This window comes from Corvus brachyrhynchos, unplaced genomic scaffold (assembly GCF_000691975.1).
Source record: "Corvus brachyrhynchos isolate BGI_N302 unplaced genomic scaffold, ASM69197v1 scaffold32, whole genome shotgun sequence".
Classification (NCBI taxonomy): domain Eukaryota; kingdom Metazoa; phylum Chordata; class Aves; order Passeriformes; family Corvidae; genus Corvus; species Corvus brachyrhynchos.
The window spans coordinates 2,612,835-2,637,977 of record NW_008237919.1 but is presented as its reverse complement, the minus strand read 5'-3'; the positions used below and the strand labels follow the sequence as shown (position 1 = coordinate 2,637,977).

The 25,143-nt window shown below is 37.1% G+C and overlaps 1 protein-coding gene across 2 annotated transcripts in view; it reads right to left on the bottom strand.

The window, feature by feature from the left end:
* Positions 1-567: 567 nt before the first annotated feature.
* Positions 568-25,143, bottom strand: part of TMEM168 (transmembrane protein 168) — a 25,796-nt gene continuing 1,220 nt past the window's right edge. For both annotated transcript variants that reach the window (XM_008632749.2, XM_017733113.1), the window contains exons 2-5: positions 22,001-23,264; positions 11,381-11,523; positions 8,712-8,986; positions 568-5,254 (exon numbers count right to left, since the gene is read on the bottom strand). In XM_008632749.2, the coding sequence (XP_008630971.1) occupies positions 4,707-5,254; positions 8,712-8,986; positions 11,381-11,523; positions 22,001-23,137 (2,103 nt within the window). In that variant the 5' untranslated portion in view covers positions 23,138-23,264 and the 3' untranslated portion in view covers positions 568-4,706. The remainder of the gene's footprint in view (positions 5,255-8,711; positions 8,987-11,380; positions 11,524-22,000; positions 23,265-25,143) is intronic.

Genomic DNA, 25,143 nt, shown 5'->3' with positions numbered 1-25,143 from the left:
GCAGCTCGGGACACTGGATTACCGCTGAGATGCCCATCACCCCGAATCACAGTAACCACTCTGCTTCTCCATTGCCCACCAAAGTCTTCACTTAACAAGTCCAGGCTTGTTAGGAGGAATGCTGGGACTGTTCCATGAGGACGGAGTGCAGGAACCTGCTCAGCAATTTCTGTGAGAAGCGGATGTGCGGATTTGTCCTCCTCACCATTCTGCAGCAACAATTTCCTTCTGCTTCCTGTCCCAGGCTTGATCTCACACAGGAACCCTCCACTAACTTGATCTTACTGGTGATAACAAGTTTGACTAACTACAAGCAGTCATGTAAAGGAAGTCTTCAATTATATCTCTATAAAATTATGTCCTGAAGTATAAACAGCATTTTTACTAGCTTGTTGAATAAGTGATAAAAAAATGACAAGGTGAAAAGCATTAATAATTTAAGCTAGTATTCCTCATTTCTATTAAATTATTAACCTAAAAATAATCCTTAGAGTATTTTCAAAATACTCTATTGTCAGTAAACTCTTGCAATTTCTAGCTATTAAAAACCTCCTGTGAAGCAAGCTGTACAGAAAACCCCCATGTAATTCAAGAGGGAGCCCAGAAATCTGGGAAGGGATCAAGACATAAAAAAATGAAATGGAAATGAGCATCCAAACCAGCAAAATATATTTACGTAGTATCACAAATACACTCAAAAAATCCATTTACATATCTAAACCCCATATATTCAGTAAAAATCCTCCCACAAAAGGTATTTATAAACAAGAAAATTAACCCGATTTCATTGTCTACTGCTGGCAATAGAGGTGCTTGACTGCTAGCATAGCATTAACTATGCCTTTACAAAGTATTCTGGGAAAAACTTGAACTGAAGACTGGACAACAACTACAAGGCATACAAAGCATAACGAACTGCAAATACATAACTCTAGTAGTGCAAAAATCAAGAATGGCTTTTTTTTCCTCCAGTACTTGTTCAGAGAAAAATACTATTGTAAATATGCAATTTGAACTCCTTTAAAAGATGGAAATTAGCAGAACTCAGTGCATTTGCATGTTCCAGCAAGGCTGATACTACACGGGAGGTAAATGAAACAAAGTCAACATAAAATTATACTGTGACACAAGTTTATAACAAACTTTATAGCAAATAGTCTGAATATACAGTACAGAGACAAACCTCTCAAAAAAAAGTTTTTCTCTACCCAGAAATCTGTACATGTTACCACAAAACAACGTGTGCATAACTGATAGCATATGTAACATTCTTTGGAATTAGATTTAAATTTCTTTCAGGCCCTGTCTTTTATACAGGAACAGCAGAAGGATAACTCCTCACTTGGATTACAGGATCTCCCAGTGTTCGTTCCTCAGGCACATGCCTGAGGCTGGGCAGAGACCTGCAGAGAGGTGTAAGCACCAGGAGCTGGAGAAAAACTCCACCTGGGAATGTGGGTCACTGTAGGATGCCTTGATAAAAGTCAGTGCAGAAGTGAAGAACTGATGCAGTTGAATTCCTCATCATCCATAGCCCTGGTTTGATTGTGTTTTGAAACACATGACAGTCTCTTTCTACAAAAAGGCCTCATAATTTGAACAGCTGTAAACATTTCTAAAGTTAGCATTTTCACCATGCCTTTGCTGTTTAAAACAGTAACAAAATCAGAAGTAGGAACACCTTAGCTCATGTTAGAACTATTTCAAATTCCGAAAACCAGAGGTCTATAATTGAGAAAATAGAAACAAATCTGCGAACACGATTAGTTTTGCAAATAGTATTTTTGCTCTATTTTTCAGCTCTTTATCTGCCTTTCAGCAAATAGCTGAATATCACCCAGCCTATCCTAGAAAACAATCTAACTTTAATAAGTAAACTGGAAACCATTTAATATCCAGAGGCAAAACAGCAGCACAAACTGTTGCATTTATTCTGCCCAAAGCTAAGTCCATCAGTGCACTGCATAGCAGATTCCTGCTCACAGACTCAGGACAGGTCAAGAATCTCACCCTTTTCCTGTTCCCCTTCATGTACAAAAAGAAAGATACAGATGATGTCCATAAAAACGTAACAGTAGCAGGTAGAGATTTACCCATTAAGATCTGTCCAGTATAATTAGCGGCAAGTGTTGTGGTTGATATTTAAAGCCTTTCCAAAACAGAAAGGACTTCTTGACTTCAAATGTTCACAGAGTTACTATCAGGTGTTTATGGGGACTTTATTAAAAATTTCTAAGGCTCAAGATGCAACAGTTCATGATGCAATCAGGCGAACTTTTGCTGAAAGAGAAGTCAAAACAATGGTGATTTTACAAACCAAATGACTGCCTTTATGCATCTATACTCAAGGGCTGTTGACCAGGAATGGAAGACACTGACTTCTGCAGGAGGCAGTGCTGCTTTTCTGCAACCTGACGGATGCTAGTTCAACCCAATTTCAAGTATCCAGTTTATGTGCTTGAACAAGGAACTTAGGTACTCAGCTCAGGCTCCAGAGAACGGCTTACAATTGCTATGAAGTTATTCAAGAGACATATGGCATTTGCCTGCTTGACCTTTGGCACGGGAAACCAAAACCAAGAAAAATGTAATGCCCTCAATCACAGGAAAATTCATCTTAGAATAGAGACAAGTCAAGTCTTCCTCTGGAAATATTTACTTCTCCTTGCTAATGAGCAGTGGAGCTGCTGAATCCATGACAGTGGATGCTAGTGACTTCAGGTCACTAGCATGGATTCAGATATCTGGCTTTTGGACATCTGAATTTAAATGAGAAGACTCCTATCTCTGGCTCCCACATTAGGAACTTGAGTTGGATACCTGAAGTCAGACGGTGTGAGCACCCTCTGTCCTTACTGACAACAGCCACCCCTACAATCCGTGACAGAGCTGCAATCACAGCATTTACTCAGGGAAGACCCAAAGGCATTGAGTCTTCATAGGATATAATTTCTCTCTCATTTCTTTATCCCCTTTTTACATTATGGAAGGGAATGCAGAAAGGGAAAGCGGTGTGTGGGGTGGTGTCTTGCTAAACAACATTGTGTAATACATACTAATGAAGAAACTTAATGGCTGCCACTTCTAGATCTGAGAAAATCACCATTTTGAAGTTGGTGGGTACAAATTGCTTTGGCTGTTTTAGCTCTCATTAATTTATTTTTGGAGTGACTGATGGGTATCAGTGTTAGCACGTTCTCTAACTTAGCTGGCTAAAAAGCTCAAATGGCATTAGAAAAAGCCATGACGGCAAAGACTTAAAGAGCTACATGTTATTTGCATGTATTTAAATCAAAAAAAATCAGTAGGTTACATTTTAGACAAATACCAGCTACTCCCTAAGATCTTAACGAAAATACTGATAGAAACACAAGGAAGTAAACTGTAGGTCTACTGAATTGCACACATATATGCAAATAAATCACTGCAAAGGGTACTGTCTTAGCCATTTACTTGTTTCACCCCTAATTTTCTGTACTTGAGAAAATGGCATAAAAAAGCTGTGCAGCTTCTATGACTAAAGGAAAGGCCATGACAGGATTTCTGGAGTCCCATCCAGCTCTGCAAGTGGAAGGATTAAAATTAGGACCTTGTGGGTGGGAGAAAAGACTTAAGGAATACTGAGGATTCCCTCCTGTCCTAAGGGAATAATCCATTCCGACAAGCTTTGCTTGTGGTTTTAACAGATAATGAACTCAGTGGTCTAACTCTGTATTCAGAATTTCACAAAATCAAGGTCTTAGGCACACCAAAGACTTCAGATAAACACGGAAGCAAGGCAACACTTGTATTCCCATTTTTAATCTATGGATTATTTTCTTCGTTAAAGTCCTTGGGTTTTGTTTTGCTTTGTTTTCTTCAGGGTAGCTTTTCAAAGAACAAACTAGTAAGAGCTTGGAAAATTCAGAATCACCTTAACAGGGGAGGGAAAAATGCTCAGTGCAGCTTTTATTCCATATATGAATTAACTACTGGGAATGTATGCTCAAAGATCACCAGCAAGATATTTGTTGTAACATTGAATGTTGAAATTAATACTGAATGTTTTTAAAACTCACTTCAGAACACATTGTCAGAGAAGTGTCAGAGCATTAGAGAATCGTCTGATTTTCTTGTTTTCAATGTCAAACTTCCATTGATGGCAGTAGAGAACTGAGGCAGGGCAGAAGATGTAAAAGCAAATAAAACTAAAGCATCTTGGTAGCTACTTACATACAGTAGCTATATATTCTGGGGGTTTTTGGCTCAGTGACTGCACCACATAATTTCAAGGACATGTAAACTGATCGGAGTATTTATTAGCTTGGTTCCTTTCCTGTATTTAAACCGTATAGTGGACATAAATGACAGATCAGCCCGATGTAACTAACAGGAGCTCCTGTCCATTTAACTGGTGTCTCTAAACAAAGGCTGCCTTAAGTAAGACATATGAACATGTGACCTGTCTCCAAAATGCATGGTCATATTAAATAATCTCTTACATATGTACATACAGACCAGTAACAAAATTCAAAATATCATAGTTCTACCCTCTTCTGTTTAAGATTGCGATTTCTAACTGTTGCATATAGTGTAGCTGCTCAAAAAGCTGAATAAAGTGAGTAGAGCAGATTTTTTCAGAGAAAAATAGTCACATAAAAAGTTTTAAGTGTGGTACAGTGAGAAAGTTCACAGAGCTCTCACTTCATTTTCTCTTTGGTTGCTGATTAGGATTTGACGAGTTTGAAACCCTGTCCTGTATCCAGCACTGTGGGAAGAAACCAACTCATTTTCAGTCTTTTCAAGCACCTAAAGCATGCTTTACAGACCCAGAACAGATTGAGACCACAAAACCAGTTTGCCAAATGTACTAATGGATAGGTGATGCGCGGGAAGTACATCATCCAGTGTTTGGCAACATCACTCCCCGTTGGCAAATGCAAAGTGTAGTCGCTCCAGTGCTTCGACACACCATACACTGCTTTCACCGTGCGGCCCTTTTCAGACCAGCTGATGTTGCTGTCAGGGTTACAGTTGTACTCAACCCATTGCCTGGTGAAGTCACCAAGCTGTGGAGGGTCTGCTTCCTCGATGTCTACGACTCTGGCCATTTCTGCTCCTTGCACGGCAATATACTGGTCATTTACTTTTCTTACTTCTTTAACCCACGGCTGAGAGTTCTCACAGTCTAAAACAATGATCAATCGAGAACAGAAAGTGCCATTCTTTTCTCTCCACCACTCCAACAGCGTGTCAAGTCGTAAAGCATCACCCCCTGCCACAAGGACAAAAAGATTTAGTATTAGGATGAAGAAACAGAAACTTCTGCAGAACTTTAACTGTTTTGACTGGTTCTAAAAATCCCTTACTTCAACAATTTGGACAATTTAGAACAAAATACATTTTCAAATGGTGGGAACCAAAACAGTTTTAAAGCACTATGAGAAAGCCACATGCAAGCACAAAAATTCACATGATCAGAAATGAAGAGATTCTCTCTATAGAGACAGTTGTTCCAGAGCTTCAAGGAAACTAGTATGGATTTACAACTCAATGAAACAAAAATCTCACTGGGATTTTTCCACAGTATTTTTTTCCTATGAGATCAGAAGACCCTTGCAACTAGTGTCCAACTTCTCATGTTCTCAGCTCCAACAGGAAAGAGGAGATTGTAACTAAACCTGAAGTGTTACCTATAGTGGGAAGTCCTTCTGCTTAAGTGTACTGGATGCTGCATGATCTACGTAGCTTTGAAAAGCAGACTACTTCCTCAGGTACCTAATGACAACATCTTGCTAACAAGTCAATAAATCTCCATTAGTTCTACAGTGATATTAATGTAAAGAACTGGTATGTCTAGGTTTTGGCTAGTTGAAGCTATGATACAGGTTTACAACAAAACCACTCCAGTTTGAAAACATCAACTTAAAAAAAAATGAAGAAGAGGAAAGGTATAGAAATGTGATTTAAAATAATTGAATTTTAATTCTAGAGTGATTTTTCACTACGGAATATAACTAAGCAGTGTTTAAAACATTGTTAGCTGCGTATTTCAGCACTTACAGTTCTACCTGCAAGGGGTGACAAAAAAGTGCTTCAAATTAATATCTCAGAATTAAAGTGTTGTGCATGCTATTGCAGTTAAAGTAAAAGCAAAATTACAGAGCTGCAACTTTGTCCAAGAAAATGAAAAACTGGAAAATTCAGTACCGAAGAAAATCTCTAGGATACAAACCTAAAGTAATGACTTGTCTTGGTACATGATCTTCAAATTGCTGTAGTTATTTACCGCAGAGACTTATATAGAAGCAGTTTTGCTTTTCTAGGTAATTGACCTTCTGTGTCAATTACAAAAATTTCTTTATTTGTTCACATTTCAAAGGCCTATAAATAAACTTTATTTTAGTGTAGCTATGTAGGAGTGCAGGTGATTTCAAAACAGCATTGGATAGAATCACCCAAAGAAACATCTCATCCTTCACAGACACAAGTGAACACATGCTTGGCTTCCAACCCTATGGACCTCAAACACATGGGCTTATCACCCAGCACAAGATTTAGGCACCAAGCTGTGTAAGAAATGCAGGTGTCTGGCCACCTCTAGCTCTGTGGCAGGTTTAGAAGGACAACAAATATGCCAACAGTTTCAGGAACAGAGACAAGGCTTTATTAGCCCAGCTCATGCCTTTGCCTTCTCTCAGAAAACATGACCTCCCAGGTTGTTTGACTGCTTATACTTTATGCATGACTAGTTAAGAGTTTCTTTTATACACCACTGTGTTGCATCTCAGCTTCCAACAACAGAGAAACATCATTACTGAATTAATAAATTCAGTAGGCCTCCTTTGAAAGATGTCATTACAAAGCAAAGACTACACTGCTACTGCTGTGCTGTACCATGGCATAAGCTGGCAGTGAGAAACTACTTTTTCAATCAGATATGAACATTTTATCTCATTGTTGTCATCTCTTTTCATTGTCTTTATGGGTCAGAGGATAAGTACACATTACTGGAGCTGATGACCAAGGTTCCATCTGTCACACAATGCCAGTATCCAATACATGGGGCACAACTACAGTCAAACAGTCTTTATCTTTTCAGTTTATGCTTTCCAGTTACAAGTGGGAACAGTGCTTTCTGGAAGGAGGATCATGTTACACTCCATCATTTAACTAAAATTAATCACAAAAAAAGCATGCAAGACCTGTGACTGCTGCCTGCTCCTCTCCTTTATGTGACTATACAAGTATCCAAGTAGAAGCTGAAGATGTGGTTGGACAGAGAACTGTAAAGGAGCCCTTGAGAAAAAATACACACTGCTCTTCAGCAAGTCTAAAGGTTCAGGGATGGAGCTGCACCAAAACAGGTATAGATCCCCAGATGGAAATCGACCTGTGCCTGAACACCTACCTCAGCATAAGAACACATTGAAGGGTATGCCCTACTGAAGGGCACATGTACCTGGAGAGACACTGCTGACAAAGAGCCCAGAGCACACAGGCAAAGTGCTATCCAAGAGAATTAATTCTATCCCAGGAAGAAAAAAGTTGCAAATTTCCAGTGTATTTACTATGAGATTCCCATTCTGCACACAGTGACCTCAGTTGCCTACAGCAGCAGAGCAAGGCTAAACCTTGCAATGACTTGACAATTTCATTAAGTTTACCAAAGAAATGGTCCAAGAAAGGGGAAAATGGTGAAGTCTGTGCCAAGCACATGATGAGGTATTAAACTGGCCCTTTAAATAGAGGTTTACAGTCTTGAGGCTACACTGTGTCTAGAATGTCAGCAAACCATACCTGTTTTTATGATACAAGGTTTGTTATACGTTTGAAGACCTGTTTTTCTAGTGTGGATTGTGTATCTGCCTCCTGTTTCTTTTACTGATTCTGTCTTTTACAAAAGAAAAGCAAACCACATCTTAAGGACATAAATGCAGTCCTTCGTGACAGTCTAACTGACACAGTGACACAGAGCACTCTGTAATTCACTCTGTCATGTACAAGGAATGAGAAAAGATTATACTTGTTCATTACAGTGAACAGATACTCCTCAAAATACAAGGAAAAATCTGTCTTTAGAGCAGGAGCGTGTAATTTCCACATTTAATTCTATGTGGGGAAAAAAGCAATCTTTAAAGTTAACTTCTTGAATACAAAAATCATGGGGCAGGAAAATCAGGGGAATATGAAACTGTGTTTAAATCTGAAAGAATACATGTGGGGTCAACAATATTAAACAATTTTGAGAACAAGTGTAAGATTAGCTAGCCGTAAAAGGATTTTTATCAAAGTCAGTAAATACTAAAATGACATAAAGTTCATGAAGTAACACACCTGACTCATACAATGCAAGGGAAGAAAAGAGCTACCTCTTAACAACAACTTTGCTGCATACCAAATAGGTTTCTGCATTTTTCCATTCTCTCCACTAGCAGAGGTAGTCAGCCTGCAACCTGGCTTGTTTTCTCAATTTCTTGTAGTCTCTGAATCTCTCAACAATCATGCTCTGTAATATTGCCTTTTCCTTTCTTCCCTCCCTGCCAGGAGCTTGTATAAACCTGTTCTCCAAAGACTGATGGTTCTTTGCCATTCTGAACAATCTGACAATAAGTACAACCAAAACTTCCAAGTTTTGTAACACAGTATTATTTTCTACAGAATTAATGAATTGATTTGGAAGGTTTATCAATACCAAAACATAATAAAAAAAAAATCCCCAAACCACTTACCTGCCAGTGCCCATTCTCCAGTGCCATGTGAGTGACCACTGTAATACAGAATGTAGGTATCATGTCTGGGCCCATCTGCTGTCCGAAGTTCAAGAAAAGACTTGATTTTGGAGTGAAGGGTATCAAAGGTCAGTCCACTTGTAGAGTAGTCACAACCATATGTCTCAATCATGTGATATGCAAAAAATCTTTGTATGGCATTAAGCATGCCAGTAGACCTCAGGTTTAACTCTTGAACATGCTCAGGTGGAAGAAGAGTTGGTTGGCCATCAGGACTAAAGAGAAGGAGAAGAGCTAATGACTATGGTTGATAATTATTTCACCCTTAGTGGACTTTTAGTAACTGGTGATTTTTTCCCCTGTGCATATTTTCTCTGCTATGAGGTAGCACTATTGTAAATTCAAATTTACTTTAAATTTACAGTATTAACAACTCAAATTACTGTATTTGAGTGAGGTCACACTTCAATTCAATAGTCCTTACTCAGCCCAATGCTATTCCTGCAACTGAGAGACAGAGAAGGAAGCGGCAATGGGAAGAAGCTGGGAGAGCTCCAACAATTTCATAAAGTTCCACTGAGGAGCACTGCCTTCACAGAGGTATTTTTTCATGCACAACTCTAAAGAAGCACAAGGAAAATGAGTGCTAATCTGCACAAAACACAATGCAAACTAGTTTCCAATAATGGACAAAAGAGAAATCCACATACACACTTTGCTCAGATACTTTGAAATATGGAACTCACACAAATACATAATTCTTTCTTGTGTGTGCTGTTCAGATGCTGTTCTTTCAGCATAAGAAATATGTTTCAGGTAACAGTATTCACAGCTTAGAAAATCAAAGTTTTAAGAAAGTTACAAACTAGACCTGGAACAAACCATGTATGTGTATTTATGTCTACATAGATATGAATAAGCATATAAAATAAAAATAAAAAAACAGCCCTATGGTTCCAAAATGCATTTTATTTGTATCAATATATATATTTTATAAAAAATATAGATAAATTTATAATATATAAACCCAAATATATACATTATATGAAATATCAAATAAAAATAGACACTTTTTTTTGTTTTTAGGTCTACACAGCTATTCATTAATAATAATAATAGCAGATTTGGTCTTGCAAGACACCCAGTTAGGGGAGTGCTCTTCAGAATGTATTTTCAGAAAGAGAAAAGCATTCATCATTCTTCAGCCAATGTAATAAGGGTAATGATAAGGAACATGACTGACAGCTGGGCCTAATTGGCCTCATTTACGCTCAGTTATAGACATGAACAGGTTTTGTGGGTGAAAATATGGAGATAAGTCTTACTCTATTAATACAAAACATGATGTTATCGGTTTTTTCCCTATATATGTTTGTATGTGTGTATTCTTCGTGTATTTTGTTTGCAAGTCAGTGTGTAAAGCTATCTAGTCTCCTTATTGGTCTAGCTAATTAAATTTTGCACCTTCTCACCTGTCTAGGGCTTTTATGAAAATTGATATTCCACTGTTATAGCTACACCGAATAGCTCATCATTACTGTTTGTCTCAGCAAGTGAAGACTGGACCCATCACTGAAACAGTCAAGCTTTGTTAATAAGGAAGTTCAGTTCTGTCAGGTCTTAAACAGCTGCTCAAGAGTATCTAATTTGCTCAAAATTAGAGGGAACTGCCTGAGCCAGAACAATATAATACAATTAAATAATTAAATTGTTACCATGGAAACAAAATTAATTTATTTTTATTGTAATGTAAATTTTGAAAATCTATTTTCTAAATCTGTAACAATAATTGGCAGAGTTTTTTAAGGGTGCACAGCTGAAAGACTGAAAGACTACAGAAGCTCAGAAAATTTGTTTTTTACAATATTTAAAGTTATCTAAGATTAGCACACTGTCTTTGGTTTCTCTGCTGTTAAGTTCTTCCTTATCCACTGAATCCATTACACGCACTGCAGCTGTGAAGTTTTCATAAATTGGGCAGTTCTATTTTGAAGCCTGTCGTTTCAACTTACTACTCTATTTCTCTTGTAACTTGAAGAGATAATTTATATAGCTCTTGTTTATCATTTACAAAAAAAAATGTGCACACACCTATTTTAATTTTATGGCAAAAGCAGCATTTGCAAGTTTTAAAGTTCATAAGAAAACACACAAATGGGCAAATAATAATAATACAATCCCTCCACAATCATGCATTTCTCATATGGTAACATTTATGTTGGAAGAATAATCAGCTTCAAATTCTCAATACCAATACATGACATGTAGTCCATTTGCAAGTCTACTTTCAATGAACTTTAAATGTAGACACCACCTCATTTAATAGAATTCAAAACTACTTTGAACTGATCCGTCTGGTTTATTAAACCTTCTCATGTAAGATATCTGCTCTCAGTCAAATGCCCCAGTCCTCCTTTGTGTGAGATGTGGACTGTGAAATCTGCCTATGCACAACCGGTCTGTATTCATTGGCTTTCTAAAAGCAAATTACCTAGATAGAAAGGTGGAGTTATTCATTCCAAGGTGAGAAAAAAGGAAAAATAGAAAATATACCTATTATTTAAATTAGTATTTAATTGTTGAAAAATCCAAGCAACAGCATTGCATTGCCTCCACGAGCAAACAGTACATTTACACTACTGTGAAGCTGAAATGCACGGTAACAATACCTGCAAAAGTTGGTGGGAATCACAACAGCATACCCAACACATGTTCCTCCCAAGCAGTTTCCCAGTTCATGGAAAAGCCCATGAGCCATGGACTCCAAAGGTAAAACGATGAGAAATGCACTCATGAAGATCCCATTGGTTGGCTAAAAAGAAAATAAAGAGATTTAGGCATTGTATGAAAATCCCTTTGTTTGATCATACATAATTGGGTCCTGAAACATGCAAAGTATTACTGGTAACGTATATTTATTTTTCCACATATTACACGGTGAAGTACTCTAAAGACAAATGAAAAGCTTGGGGAGAAGGTAACTGGTAAGGAAGGATCACTCTTTTGAAAGGAATGCGTTTGAAAACACTGACAGCACAGAATTTAGGTGTAAAAACTGTGATGATAGCTTAGTTTTACCAACTAAGGCAAGAACATCAAATGCCACAAAACTAATTGTGTGCATAAAATAAGAAGATCTGTAAGCATCTGCAGGGTCAGGCCTTAATCTGTAAGGTACAGCACAGATATTACATATCAGATAACAGCACACTGTATTGCATCCATCCCTGGAGGTATTTAGAAGACGTGTACATGTGGCACTTTGGAAGGTGGGTTAGTGGTGGACTTGGCAGTGCTGGGTCAATGGCTGGATGTGATGATGTTAAAGGTCTTTTCTAACCTAACCCATTCTACAATCATTAAAAATATACATTTAACTATTCATGCTCTTTAACATCAAGGAGTTTTTAAAACATTCTTTGTGGAATACTATGTATAACACAAGAGATGAATTCTGAGAACATCTGTGAACATTATTTCAATTATAAAGACAATTCTTTGTCAGTTACATAAATACCAGATGATAAGGAACATCCTCTACAGGACTTCATAACATTCACAGAGCTAATACCCTATATTGAGCTTTCCTGCTTTGTAGGGAATAAGCAGTTTTGGAAAATATTACACTTACTAATACATAGGTGATTTCTGTAACAAACAAACAAACAAACAAACAAGAAGTTTCAACAGTTACATCTCAACCACTAGTAATAGTAAAATAAAAATGGACTTCTGAAATGTCAAATGTCACTGAGAGGCGGAACAGATAGAGAGTCATTTTAATTATTTTAGTATGATGTGAATGAGTTTAATGAGGTACTAAATGCTTTAGGAAAGAGAGAAACAGTATTATAATGTATAATTAAACAAGAACTTTAATATCCATGGTGCATTTGTTAAATATTAATGTGTGCTATGTAGCAAAGGAAGTAAATTCATAGCTAGAAATTTCTGTCTCGAGAAGAATCCTGTGGTCTCTGATGCCCTCCACGTTTTATTCGCCCTCTTTGCACAAATCTACAATATTAATGTTTTTTTTTTAAATCTGGATATTGCCTTATTGTGTAAGACTCGGTGACTTGATGCGGACTGGTAGTTCAACTTAACACAAAGTCAACACTATTAATAATTTAGAAAGTATATTATACTGAAAAAAATGACACCTAAACCAACCCAGATCTTTTTGGCACATGGCAGTAGCTCAACTACATCCAGTTTTTAAACACAATGACTTAGCCTGAAAGAACAGCATTACCCATCTAATGTGCTAAGGAAGAATAGTTTGCTACCTGTCCTGGTTTCAAAAAGTGTCCTACAATACTTCTGATGGAAGGATCCCACCTCTGTGTCCTTGAAATGGTGACAGCAATACTTCTAATCGCAAATAAACACCAGAATCTGATATTAAATGATAACTAACTGATAGCATTATTAACTCATAGAATTAATTGCCTGAAATCACCAGAAGACAGAAAAGCTTAAAACACTGTAACTATTATGGTACCACTTCAATTTGTTTTGTTGTCAATATGGAGAAAAGAAATCCTTTAACTAAGAAAATACAATTTTTGTTTCAAATGTATCAGCAGCAAGTGCTCCTTTTTGTTGCTCCATTTCCCAAATGTACTCTGAAAAAGACTCAGAGTGGCAACAACAGAATCTTACAAAGCTCTAGTTGTATCTTTTTCTGTAGAAACCTTATAAAGTATAAGACTTTGATGCAAGAGCAAAGTTTTCTAGCTAAATTAGTTTCATAACTAGCTAATTAGTTTCTAGATAATTAGTTTCATTTGGAGACTTCGTTTTCCAGCTGTAGATTCCAGAAGGGTAACGTGTTTTAAGTTACAAAAAAAAAAAAGGGGAAGTATTTTTGTGACAACTTCAGCTTTTCCACCATATAAAAGTATCTTTTCTTGGACTTTGCTTGGGCAAACTGCTTCAATATTGCATTAGTGTTTTGATCACAGTGAACATATTACAAAAAAACACCCCAAAACATTTGCCCATAAAAACTAGAGTGATCATAATATCCTCAATAATACTATTATAATATTACGGTATGTGAATTTTATTTTAGTTTTCTTACAACATGCCATCTTGTTCTAAATACTCCCTGCATTTCCCCAATCCCCTAAACACATGCAGGTTATTAAACCCACAGCATTCTGCCACAACACAACTTGATATTCCAAAGACTCACTCTGAGTTTAACTCCTAAAAATATTTACATTTAATTATTGAAAGTGCTCCTACTAATATGAAGATACTGTCAAAGAAAATTCCCAAGTACTTGTGAGGTAAGGATCTCACATAGAAACTCTTAAGGATCATGTTGGTGATCCATCTTGCTCTGTATCCTGCTTTGAGTTTGTACCAAATATTATAACAGGAATGGGAAATAAGCTCTATAGTGTTAGGAATCAACTCAGCTTCATCTGAGGTTTCAACTGTGTCCTCTTCTAGTGGCCATCTTATGCTATGGAAAGGGAAAATGTTGGATATCTTACATTTATAGACATCTATCTAATGCAAAGATGCCAGTACTTATTCAACAGTTTAGATTTAGAATAAGTAAGTCACAAATGTAAAAATGGCTACTGACAATGAGAACAAATCTACAGCAGGATAAAAAAAATCTTAGTCCAGAAACTGCAAAAAAATGACTGGTAGCATTTTAAAATACCTGAACAATAAGAACTTCAAATAGCAAAAAATATCTGATTTAGTAATTACAGTAAAACTGAAGACAGGTTCCTCCCTTAAGATAAACAGCTAAAATTCCAGGTGGAAACTGTCAGTGCTTTATTAAATCCCAAAGATTTGATGACTGGTCCTTAATGGAGCAGATGGCCATGGATGCAGAGTCAGAACCAGAAAGGGATTTTGTTCTTTCATCTGTTCAACCCATTTTCATTGTTTTCAATTGCACTAGCAATGTGAGCCTGCAGTATATCCCTAAACTCCAAATGCCCATTGATTCCACACAGACTGCTCAAAAAGCAAACAGAAGACAGGGATCATCTAGGCAATCCTACTAAAAAAATCATGAGAAATCATTGTATCTCTTATCTTTGGTTTGTTTTTTTTTTTGTCTTTGTCTGTCTTGTTCTAAAGGAATTAACAATGAAGTCTCATTTCAAATAACATAGAAAATGTGAAAGAAGAAAAAAATCTTCTTGCCTCTGATGACTGAAAGGACAGGCAATAAAGATTGGTGAGATTTCACTAGTAGTAGTATCTTTCCACTTTCTCTAGTTTTTTGAGGACTGTTTATTGTTAAGTGTAACTGTTAGAACACCAGAAGAATTTAGAGGTATTTTACAGCCAAGATGCTAATTTTATACTCATGGATAGGACAACTTCCATCCCAAAAAATAACACTGTTTGAAGCAGAATAACTCTGGAACTGTATTTAATTATGGATGTGTGACTGATGAAAAAGTAGGGAAGAAAAAAAACCAAAATGCATAAAATGTTAGTTTAAATTGGAAGCCAATTACAAAGAGCTATAGAAGACCCCATCTGTTCAAAACAGAAATTAAACAGAAGTATGTCAACTAAGATGATCACAGGATCACCAAATGGTTGGGGTTGGAAGGGGCCTCTGGAAATTGTCTGGTCCAACCCACTGCTCCTACAGCAGGGTGCCTGGGATTATATCTAACAGACCAATAACTGAGAAAGCTTACAGAGATGCCTTTGTGCATTTCCAAGCAAAAATACTGCCCTGCTTTCCATTATCCAAGCTGAATATTTACTTGTCTTTATACACAGACACACAGAGATACACAAAAAACTCCACACAAAAGAAGTACAAAAGAATACTCTCTATGACAGAGAAGGCTCAGGAGAAAAAGGGTAACATGCTGGCTAATCTACAAATACTTGGTGAACAGCTTATCTCAAATGAGGACAAGATATGTGATATGTATATTACAGGTAGAAAAAAGCTTAAAGACAAAATTTGTAAAGCTACAAAGCAGATCAGCTACCAGAGGAAACTGTCTTACAACAAATTACTGAATGAACAGTCTGTGGAGATCAATAAATAATCCTTTACTTCTTACTATTAGAACAGCAGTGGGAAAATCCAGAAAACAGTTTGCAGAAAGCAGTTGTCACCATCCCTGGCAGACGGATTTAATATGTTGTGTTTGCCATCCCTGACTCCTGCTCTAACCATGGGAAAGCCTGTGCTTTAATCTATGTGCATTTGTTGCAGCAAAACTACAAGTGGTTATCAGTTTAAAAGCATACTAAAAACTCTGATGTCTTCAAATGCAAAAACGTTAACCCTGAAATTAATGAAATTTTGACAGCAAGCTAAACACATAATAGACTCTTCAGACTAACAATGAATACTTTCTCTTTGTCACCAGAGATCCCCTTCGGGACTGAGGGGCTCTGGTGGTGACAGCAGCAAGGTGTGCTACCGCTGTGGATTTCAGAAGGCAACCTGAGGTAGCCCTCGGGACAGGATAGGAGAGGTAAAGAGCCAAGGAGGGCTGAGCACACACTGAAGAGGGGAAGACAGGCAGCAAAAGTACACATGATAAAGGGTGAGTTTGAGAAGAAATGATGAGCAGTGAGCCAGGGGGACTTGTGATGCAGCCTGAGAGCTGATGGAACAGTAGGAAAAGAGGGAATAAAGGTATTACAAAAGAAACTCAACAGAAAAGTCTTTAAAATAACAGCAAATAACAGAAAAGTCTTTAAAAAAACAGGTATGGAAGGCAAATCAGCAAGAAGGGGGAAAACTGTCAGTGATGAAAAGAAAGGGGGGAACTAGACATGACCAGGCAGACAGATGAAAAAAAGCAGGAGTGGCATGGATATTTGCGAAAACATGGAAAGAGGCCAGAAGATGCAGCAGGGCCTCTGCAGGGAAAAAAAAAGAAACCAACAACAAACAGCCACGAACAAGCCAAGCCTGAGGAGGATTGGGTTGAAAATACAAGCTAGGAAGAAAAGCAGGGGTGAAGAGAAGGAGAAAGACTGGATGTGATTTGCATTCAAGTTACTTAACCTGTGATGTTAACAAAAGCATGTCTAAGTAAATACAGATGTTACTATATATACAGGCAACCACAACAGAATAAAACTACAAAATCATTAACTCTTCCCCAAAACAAAAATTACTCAAACATACAGTAAACTTATTTTGTCTCCTGTAAATAATTTGAGTTAAACAGTACTGTCCATTTAAGTATCACTACTCAACCATGTAACGAATACTATTATTTTACTAACCCATAAAATTCACTAAAACCAAGAATAATGTACTGAAAGTACTTCATTCCATTACTTTACCTGCTCTAACATAGTTAATTTTTCTCTTGGTAATATTAAATACAAGCCTTCCAGGGATAATAATTCTCTTTGGCCAGTAATTCAGAATACCTGTAGTTACCTTGGCATAGAGCACTTAACAAAATCTGCTTTTAAGTTCTTGAGAAAAAGAGGGCCCCAAACCTTTCCAAGACCTTTGTCTGAAAATTACAAGCTCTTCATCTGCAAATTTTTCATCATTTTATTGGCTTCTGGAAGAAGTAATGCCTGAGTCATTTGCATGACTTCTGCTGGATCTTGTCCCATCCAAGGGCCTAATTACAAACAGGCACTTGACTAATTGCTGAAATAAGTTGGCACTAAAGAGTTTATTGATCTGCCTGAAATTACTCACACAAATGTAGAGACAGGTGCTGACCATTTCCTACAGATTTTGCAAAGAAAACGTCCGTGTATTTTTGCCAACAAGACAAGACCTCTTTTCTCTGCAGCTATAACAAGGATTATTCTCAGAAGCAGACCATGTCCCAGCTGAAAGATGCCCCACTGAAAGAAAAGCTGTTACTCCATTTTTTAATGCACCCAATTTTAACACATTACTTTTACAGTTCTCCCCAAGCATATACTCAAGCACCAGGAACAGACACTTTAAACCCTTATCTTATTACAAGGGCTATGTTCCCCTTAAAGAAAGGTCCTTGGCTAACAGGACATTTAGCCTCAACACCTCTGCATCAGTAAGAAAACCACTGTCTCTGCTGCAGCAAGTTAATTCACCTCACTTTAAAAACCCTTCCACAAAAGGAGATTCGATATTTTTCTGTCAAGTTTAATCAAATAGGATACTTCTAGACACCAATTAGCAGACAACTGGCGCTCTAGGTCTTGATTTTTCATACATGTGAGATTTGCATGAAGGATAGATATTACAGTTACTAGAAAAGTTAAGAGGGCATATATAATGTGCTTGCAAAAAATTTTCTATGAAGGGGAACCTCTCCTCTCCATTTCTGGCCGTAAGTTGGATTTTTTTGTATGCTATTGGTAATTATTTATAGCTGGCTGCTGGGAAGCACCTTTCCAAGGTTTTTAGCAATTCTACTCATAGAAGGTCAAATGGCAGACCACAAAGTGATTTCAAGCAACCTCTCTTATCAAATGCACTATCAATAAACAAGTTTTCAGTAGTGAGGAAAGGTATAAACAAAAAATGCTTCACCTTCCAGGTAACATTTAATAGATTTCAAATATAATTCACACTTACTGAAACAAGTACAGAAATTCCAAACTAATGTTGCAAAGACTGAAAATTGTTCATCTTACACAAAATGTTTTAAAAATGTTTTAAATAATCTTTAAAAGAGCAAGCACATTTTCAGGAACTGGTGACTGAGGAATACTTGGCATTCCTAACAAACTATAGAAAAATATGTTAAAAATCTAAGTTTAAAAATTTTCCTTAATATAAGAATGCATGAATGGCTGTATTAATCTGCAGCAAAGGTCCATCCAGAACAATGTCTGGTCTCCAAAGAGGCCAAATGGATGCCTAGGAAAGACTGTAAGGACAGACCAAACACGTTTCCCGAGTACTCTTAACCACTGGTGGCTCAAGAACTTCCTGAGGCAGATGTGGTTTCTAAATAGTACACAGACCCCAATTTTGTCCAGCTTCCTCCTGAGCCTCTGCAACCGTGGGGCACACATGGCCTGCCACAATACACAGCTCCAGAGCTCAGCACTGTATGAGGAACTATCCCTACCTACCTGGCTCCAACCTGTTTCTTGCCAACTTGATTCCTCTCAACTTTTGCACTGAACTGATTGTTTATTGTCTATTAACATTTACCTTCTCCCACACCACGCATTTTATACATTCATCATATTCTCACTTAGTTGTGCTTTTTCCTGACTAAAGCATCCTTATTTATTCATTCCTTCCATGTAAACTCTTTCATGTCTACAATGAATTACATTGCCCTCCTCTGGACCTTTTCTTGTTTTCTTATCAATAGGAGAGCAAGTAAAAACTGCACAGTTATTAAAAATATGAAAGCTATGGATTTATACAGTGGCATAATGATATCTCCAGTCCTTTCCTAATAATTTACAATATTTAGTTTGCTTTTTTGGTCACTAATAAACATTAAACCAATCTTGTAATGGAAAAGCTTCTTATCTTACACAGCCTTGAGATCTCTTTTTACCACATACTAATATTTGTATATCAAAGTTTTCTTAAAAACAGAACAAAACCAACAAAATCCTCAAATCTAAACCCACTAGATATTTAGCAATAACTATTTTTTTTCAAGAGTAAAGGCAGAGATTGATCTTTAACAATCTGATTTGTCTCTTTTAATTATTACAATATATATAAATCACCATAAGAAAAGTACATATTCACTGGAGAAACTTATTTTCTGCATTACTGTTGAGCTTGTTAGACCTCCTGAAACACCAGACTCAAAAATCCAGCAAAGGATTCTAGAGTCTTAAGGCCTTGAATTCCACCTACAAAGCAGAAAAAAATCCCCTAGTTTCCTTAAATCTCTAGGAAAAAAGCAAATGCCCTGCAAGAGGGTAAATTGTGTGCTTATGCATCCCTGCTTTCTTGTTTCTAATTATTTTGAAATCTGACACTATCCAGCAAAATACAGAAAAGGCCACAGCTGCCTGCAATCACCATAATAAATGATAGAACCATTTATTAAATTACGTTTTTCACAGGCCTAATGAAAGTATTTCATTTTCCAGTAACATATGAAAACTTCCAGTAAACAGCAATCTGCAAGGTGAACATCACAACATCTGAAGTAGAAATGCTTTTAGGTGGAGCAACTGCATTCATAATCTTATGGTAATTCATTACTAATAACATACAGTGAAAGAAATATAAGTATAGTAAGAGAAATATAAATGTAATTATCTACTAAAAATAAATTATTATCACAAAACCCTGGATTTTCTGACAAGTGAAAATATCGGTCTGATGCCTTTCACTTTCACCATTATAATTAATCCTCCCACTGACTAGGCAAATACATAACCTCTCAACAAAGGTGATGACCAACAGCCTATTTTACTTAAACACAGGATGCCAATAACAAATATTAAGATCTTAGCTGGATTACCAGTTTGTTTCTTGTGAACAGTCCTACACAAGTAATTTCACAGCACAACAGCACATCTTCAGAATTAACAGACGTGGAACAATTACAGTTATTTTGGGACAGAGGACTAGGCAGAAGAAAATTACAATTAATGGATTCAAGCAATGTGAAGAGGAAAAACTACCAAGATGGGTATGAATCCAACCCTCCTCAGTTACACTCACAGCCTGCAGTAAAGATGCAGTTCTAAAGGAAGCTCCAGTGTGCTTTAAACAGATGGCAGGGGGAGAGGGAGCCCTTCCCACAAAGGGCTACAGCAGGAGATCCTGCCCAAGCCTGGCTAACTCCCTGCCATTAGGCTCTGGGAAGCACCAGGAGAAACAGCCTCTCTCTCATAGACTTATCTGGACAACTTATGCCCTTGATTTGTTCTGCTTTTTCCGTGTAACTAGGTGGTGTGACTCCATCCAAGGGCAAGAATAGAAAAATTAGTAAGACAGATAGATATGGTAAAAAAATGTTTTTACTGAAAAATGGTCAACTAGCATACAAAAAAATTAAAATCTAGCATTTTTATAATCAGAAGAAAAAGTATGGAAGTTCGCAATATTATCATGCTTGTAGTCCATCATTATCATTTCTGTCTCCCAAAGTACTTTCCCATTTCTTTAGGTGCCACAGCACCATCACTTTCTGTAAGTACATTTCGGGGATATTTCTTCTCTACTTTTTTGGTCCTGTTTCCTTCCGTCCTTTCTGCAAGTCCTCACACCATAGCTATGAGTGCTGATAATTTTCCAAAAAAAAAGCAGAACTACCCAGTGTTCCTTGCAGGCTTGTCTGTGAACCTCTCATGCTCTTCATACAAAAGACAAAACCCCAAACCAAACGAAAACCCAACACATAGAACACAAAGTAACTGTTAATTTCATCTTCCACTAACTTCCTTAATAGCATTCATCCATAAAGTTATTTAATCTAAGAAAATCTGCAGGATTAGAAATTCTACAGGAGTGGGCAGGAAATTGTTCTGGAAACACTACAAAGACATGTCTGTAAATCTTATCTACCCTGACATTTTTTATATATTATTATATGCTTATAATTCATATAAGAGGGTGTATGGGCACAAAATTAAATTGTTATTGTGGTTTACATCAACTTGAAAAAGAAGACAGACTCTGAATGCCCTGCTGCAACTATGAAAATGCACATCTTAACTTGGGCACTGAACAAACATTTTGAAAGAAACATTTTGAAAGACAACATCCTGAATTTGTAAACGGAAAGAGAAGTCAAAGGACGCTGTGTGATTTTAAGAATTGGTCTTTCAGATATCATATCCTGAGGTGCATAATTTGAAAGTGAAGTGACACACTTAAAGCTCATGTTATACCAACAATTTATCAGTTTATCAGCTGATCTCTGATTCCATGTAATTGATTAAAAGCAAAGCAAAAATCATTCTTTAATACACTTCAATCTAATTAAAATAGTCCACAACAATAGTCCTAGATTTAGTGCGTATTACTAGGGTTTAACATAGTGATTTATTTTGAAAACAAGTTTTATGGCACAATGAATTCAAGAGCAAAATAATTTCCTACGTAGGTAAACACAAAATACTTTGCTTACCTCTTTTGCCCTGGAAGCACTACCTTTTCCCATGCTGCCAACAAAAGGAAGCTGGTAAGATGCACTTGCTTTAATAGGTCACAGTCAAAGCAGCTTGAAGTGTTAAGTTCAAAGTGCATGACGGTGAAACCACGCATTCCAACTTTGAATTGCTAACCCACAGCACAGCATTAAATTTTAGGAATTTTACGGAGCCAGCAATTTTCAGGATTATTGTCAAGAGGAGATGAAGATAAAGAGATTATTATTTACCTGCCAAGAGACAGCTCCTAAAACAGCCGTCGCAACAAGGCTGAAAAAGACCAGCTGTTCTGAGATCAAACAGAAGTGACGCATTCCTTTAGATGCCATGACTCTGTCCAGGCTGCTGTTTTCTGCGCGGTGGGTATAGTACACTTTGTGGCAGTCATTTAGTTTTGTGTGAAATCCCCAAAGAGTTATAAAAAAAATCACATGACAGATCATCCAGAAAATTCCAAAAATAGAAAAACCAGGTATCACAAAATACCAGAGATCCAAAAAACGTAGTTTAAAGGCTGCAAGAATGAAAAAGATTAGTTCAATGACTCCAACTGAGATGACAGAAAGCCGCCTGCAAATTTTACCACGGTACAGGTAGGGCTTCCATCGCTCAGTCACTGAAAGTCCACTGAAGTAAACGTCGAGAAGGGGATCTGAAATCAGGCAGCTGAAGAAACATGCCAAGGCAAAAGGGTTTGTGGGGATTTGCAATGATGGAAAAAAGAGTAGGGATGCAATGGCTCCAAAAATTGCCAAATTTGGAATTGCCAAAAAAGACTTCATACGTAAGTCAATAATCAACATGGCCAAAGCCAAGACCAACAGAATAATACTTACAGATTTTTCTACCAGCATAGTTGTGCTGGCAATTGCAAATCCAACTAGCTCCAAAAATTCAACTGTTGTGAGCAGAGTTGGTCGATGATGGACACAACCGCAAATCCTCTCAACTAAAGCACATAATATCCTTAAAACAATGGCAGAGAGAAGCAAATATTTTGTAGCTTCTTCTTTCACATCTGTTTTGAAGGCAGAATTATTGAGAAAACAGAGAAGGCCAAGCAAAAAACCAAACCAAAGATTGGAGAGACTCAAACTTGCTGTTTCCATTGAAAAATAATAGTACAGTATGCTGGCAATTCCAAGAACAAAGAGCCCCAGAATAAATATTACCAAAATCAGTGCATCTGCAGTTTTTTCCCATCTGACATAAAGGCCCATGCAAATGGCAACCAGTAGGTTGATTCGGGCAAGATAGCCAAGGTATCTGACTGATGAGTGCATGTTCACTTCTCTGTTTGCTTCTTCTAGCCTTGTCATTGCTGCATAGAGACAATGACTAACACAGTAACGCAGTGACCTACACATGTAAACTGCAGTTAGGGGTTTCACCCACTTGACTAACAGTATATTTGGGTTTCATCCAACGAACACAATGCAATTGCTGCCTTCTGTAATATCATTTCAGTAACAGTGGTCCAGAATCCTCGTAGTCCTGGAAGAGAATTAAGAAAAGTTTTAGTGGCAAATAATTCCTTTTAATCATATAGAACATGACGGATCCTATCTCACAAAGAAGTTCAATGTCTAGAGTAAAAAGACCACATAAAAACACCAATTAAGTGTGAAAACCAATATAAAATGGGTTCTGCATAAACCTTATTTCATAACTTGAATGAGAGGAAAACAATCCTGGCCTGGGCAGTTTTCCACAAAACTCATTCATTAGGTATCTATTTTAGATATCTATGGATATCCAAAACCCTTCAATGATAGCCACTGGTTTCTACAACAGTTTATAATTATTTTAGAACACGATTTTATTTCACCATTACATTTGGTAAGTTCTCACTTTATATTAAATTTTTTCAGCATGCTTTGCAAGACTTCCTGTTAGCAGTCAAATAAGTATATGATTTACAAGAACTTCCGACTCAGTCAATGAGCTGAATCTACAGTAAAAAAGATATTATTATCTCCATTTCACAAAAGGAGAGTGGACACACAGATGTAACACCTGATTTGGCATAATTTTCAGAGATTTCTCCTAATGTAAAATCAAAGCCTTCATTTTTACCCCTTCAAGCCAGTTTCCCCCCTCCTCCAAAAGCAAGCAAGCAAACAAACAAACAAGATGATCAGGATAAATACTACATTTAGAACACAAGCATCTCCTACTCAGATCCATTTAACTGACGTGATTTTAATATAGTTAGGAACCTACAGTAGTATTTTTAAGGGGAATTTTGTAATGTTATGGGCAGAGTCTCCAACACATAAAAGACTCATACATAGCCTCTGTCATTTTTTAAGTAATAAACTAATTGCCCATCTTACAGAGACTTCTGAAGAGTTACTGGTATGATAGAGAAACCAATGTGCCAAGAACACTCAGTGCTAGGTTATAGCTTACTGCTTTTATTTATAATGCTGGGGGAAGAATTAAAAGACACCATGACTCAAACTCAAAATTTAGACTTTATTCTCTCTTGATTTTTAAATCCTCATTTTTTAAACCAGTGAACAAATGAGAAAGTGAATTGACTGATTTGTCCGTAAGTTTTGGCAGATTCGAAGACTGACACACAGTGTAAAACCTGCTTAAGTAATTGCTGCAGAGAAAAACTAGGACTAAGAAATCCTATTGTTTAAAGTACTTATTTGGTAACATGTATTTTCAAATTATGTTATATACCCAACAACAATGCAGACACTCCTTGGAAGAACTATGCATTAAAGATCTGTTTACCTGAAGCAGAATACATACCACATATTTAAAGCAAATTGCTATTACATGAAGTTATTGTAAATTAGAAGTTCTTTGGATTACAACTGTGCATGTTCATAGTATTCCTTATTGTTAATGTTTTATAGATACTGACTTAATTCTGAGTTGCCTGGATGCTTAACATCTCACAATATCTCCTCCCTCACTTAGTAAGGTACTTTCTGCTCCTCTCACCCTTTCATTTGTTTCTCCATTATACAGATAACGCAGACCCAAGTTAGCTTTCATATTCCAGGTCATGATACTTTAGGTTTCACAGCACTGACTGCAGTTTCACTGTTTCTTGTACTACAATCAAAATTCATTTTATGGACAACTTGAACCATTTATTCCAGCTGCTAAACATGCCCTCCCCGTGCCTCCCACTCTCTCTAGTTTAAACCATGAATACAGACAACTTCCCATCTCCTTTCAACCCACAGCAATGACATGAGATTACTGCTACTCTGAAGAACATATGTCATGACATCCCGTTTATCTTGATTCCTGAGCCTTTCTGGAACCCCTCCATGTCAAGAGGCTAGCCCTAGAGAAGTTCATTTGGACAACAGCCCCACAGAAGCCAGACGGAATACGCCCTTTGCCT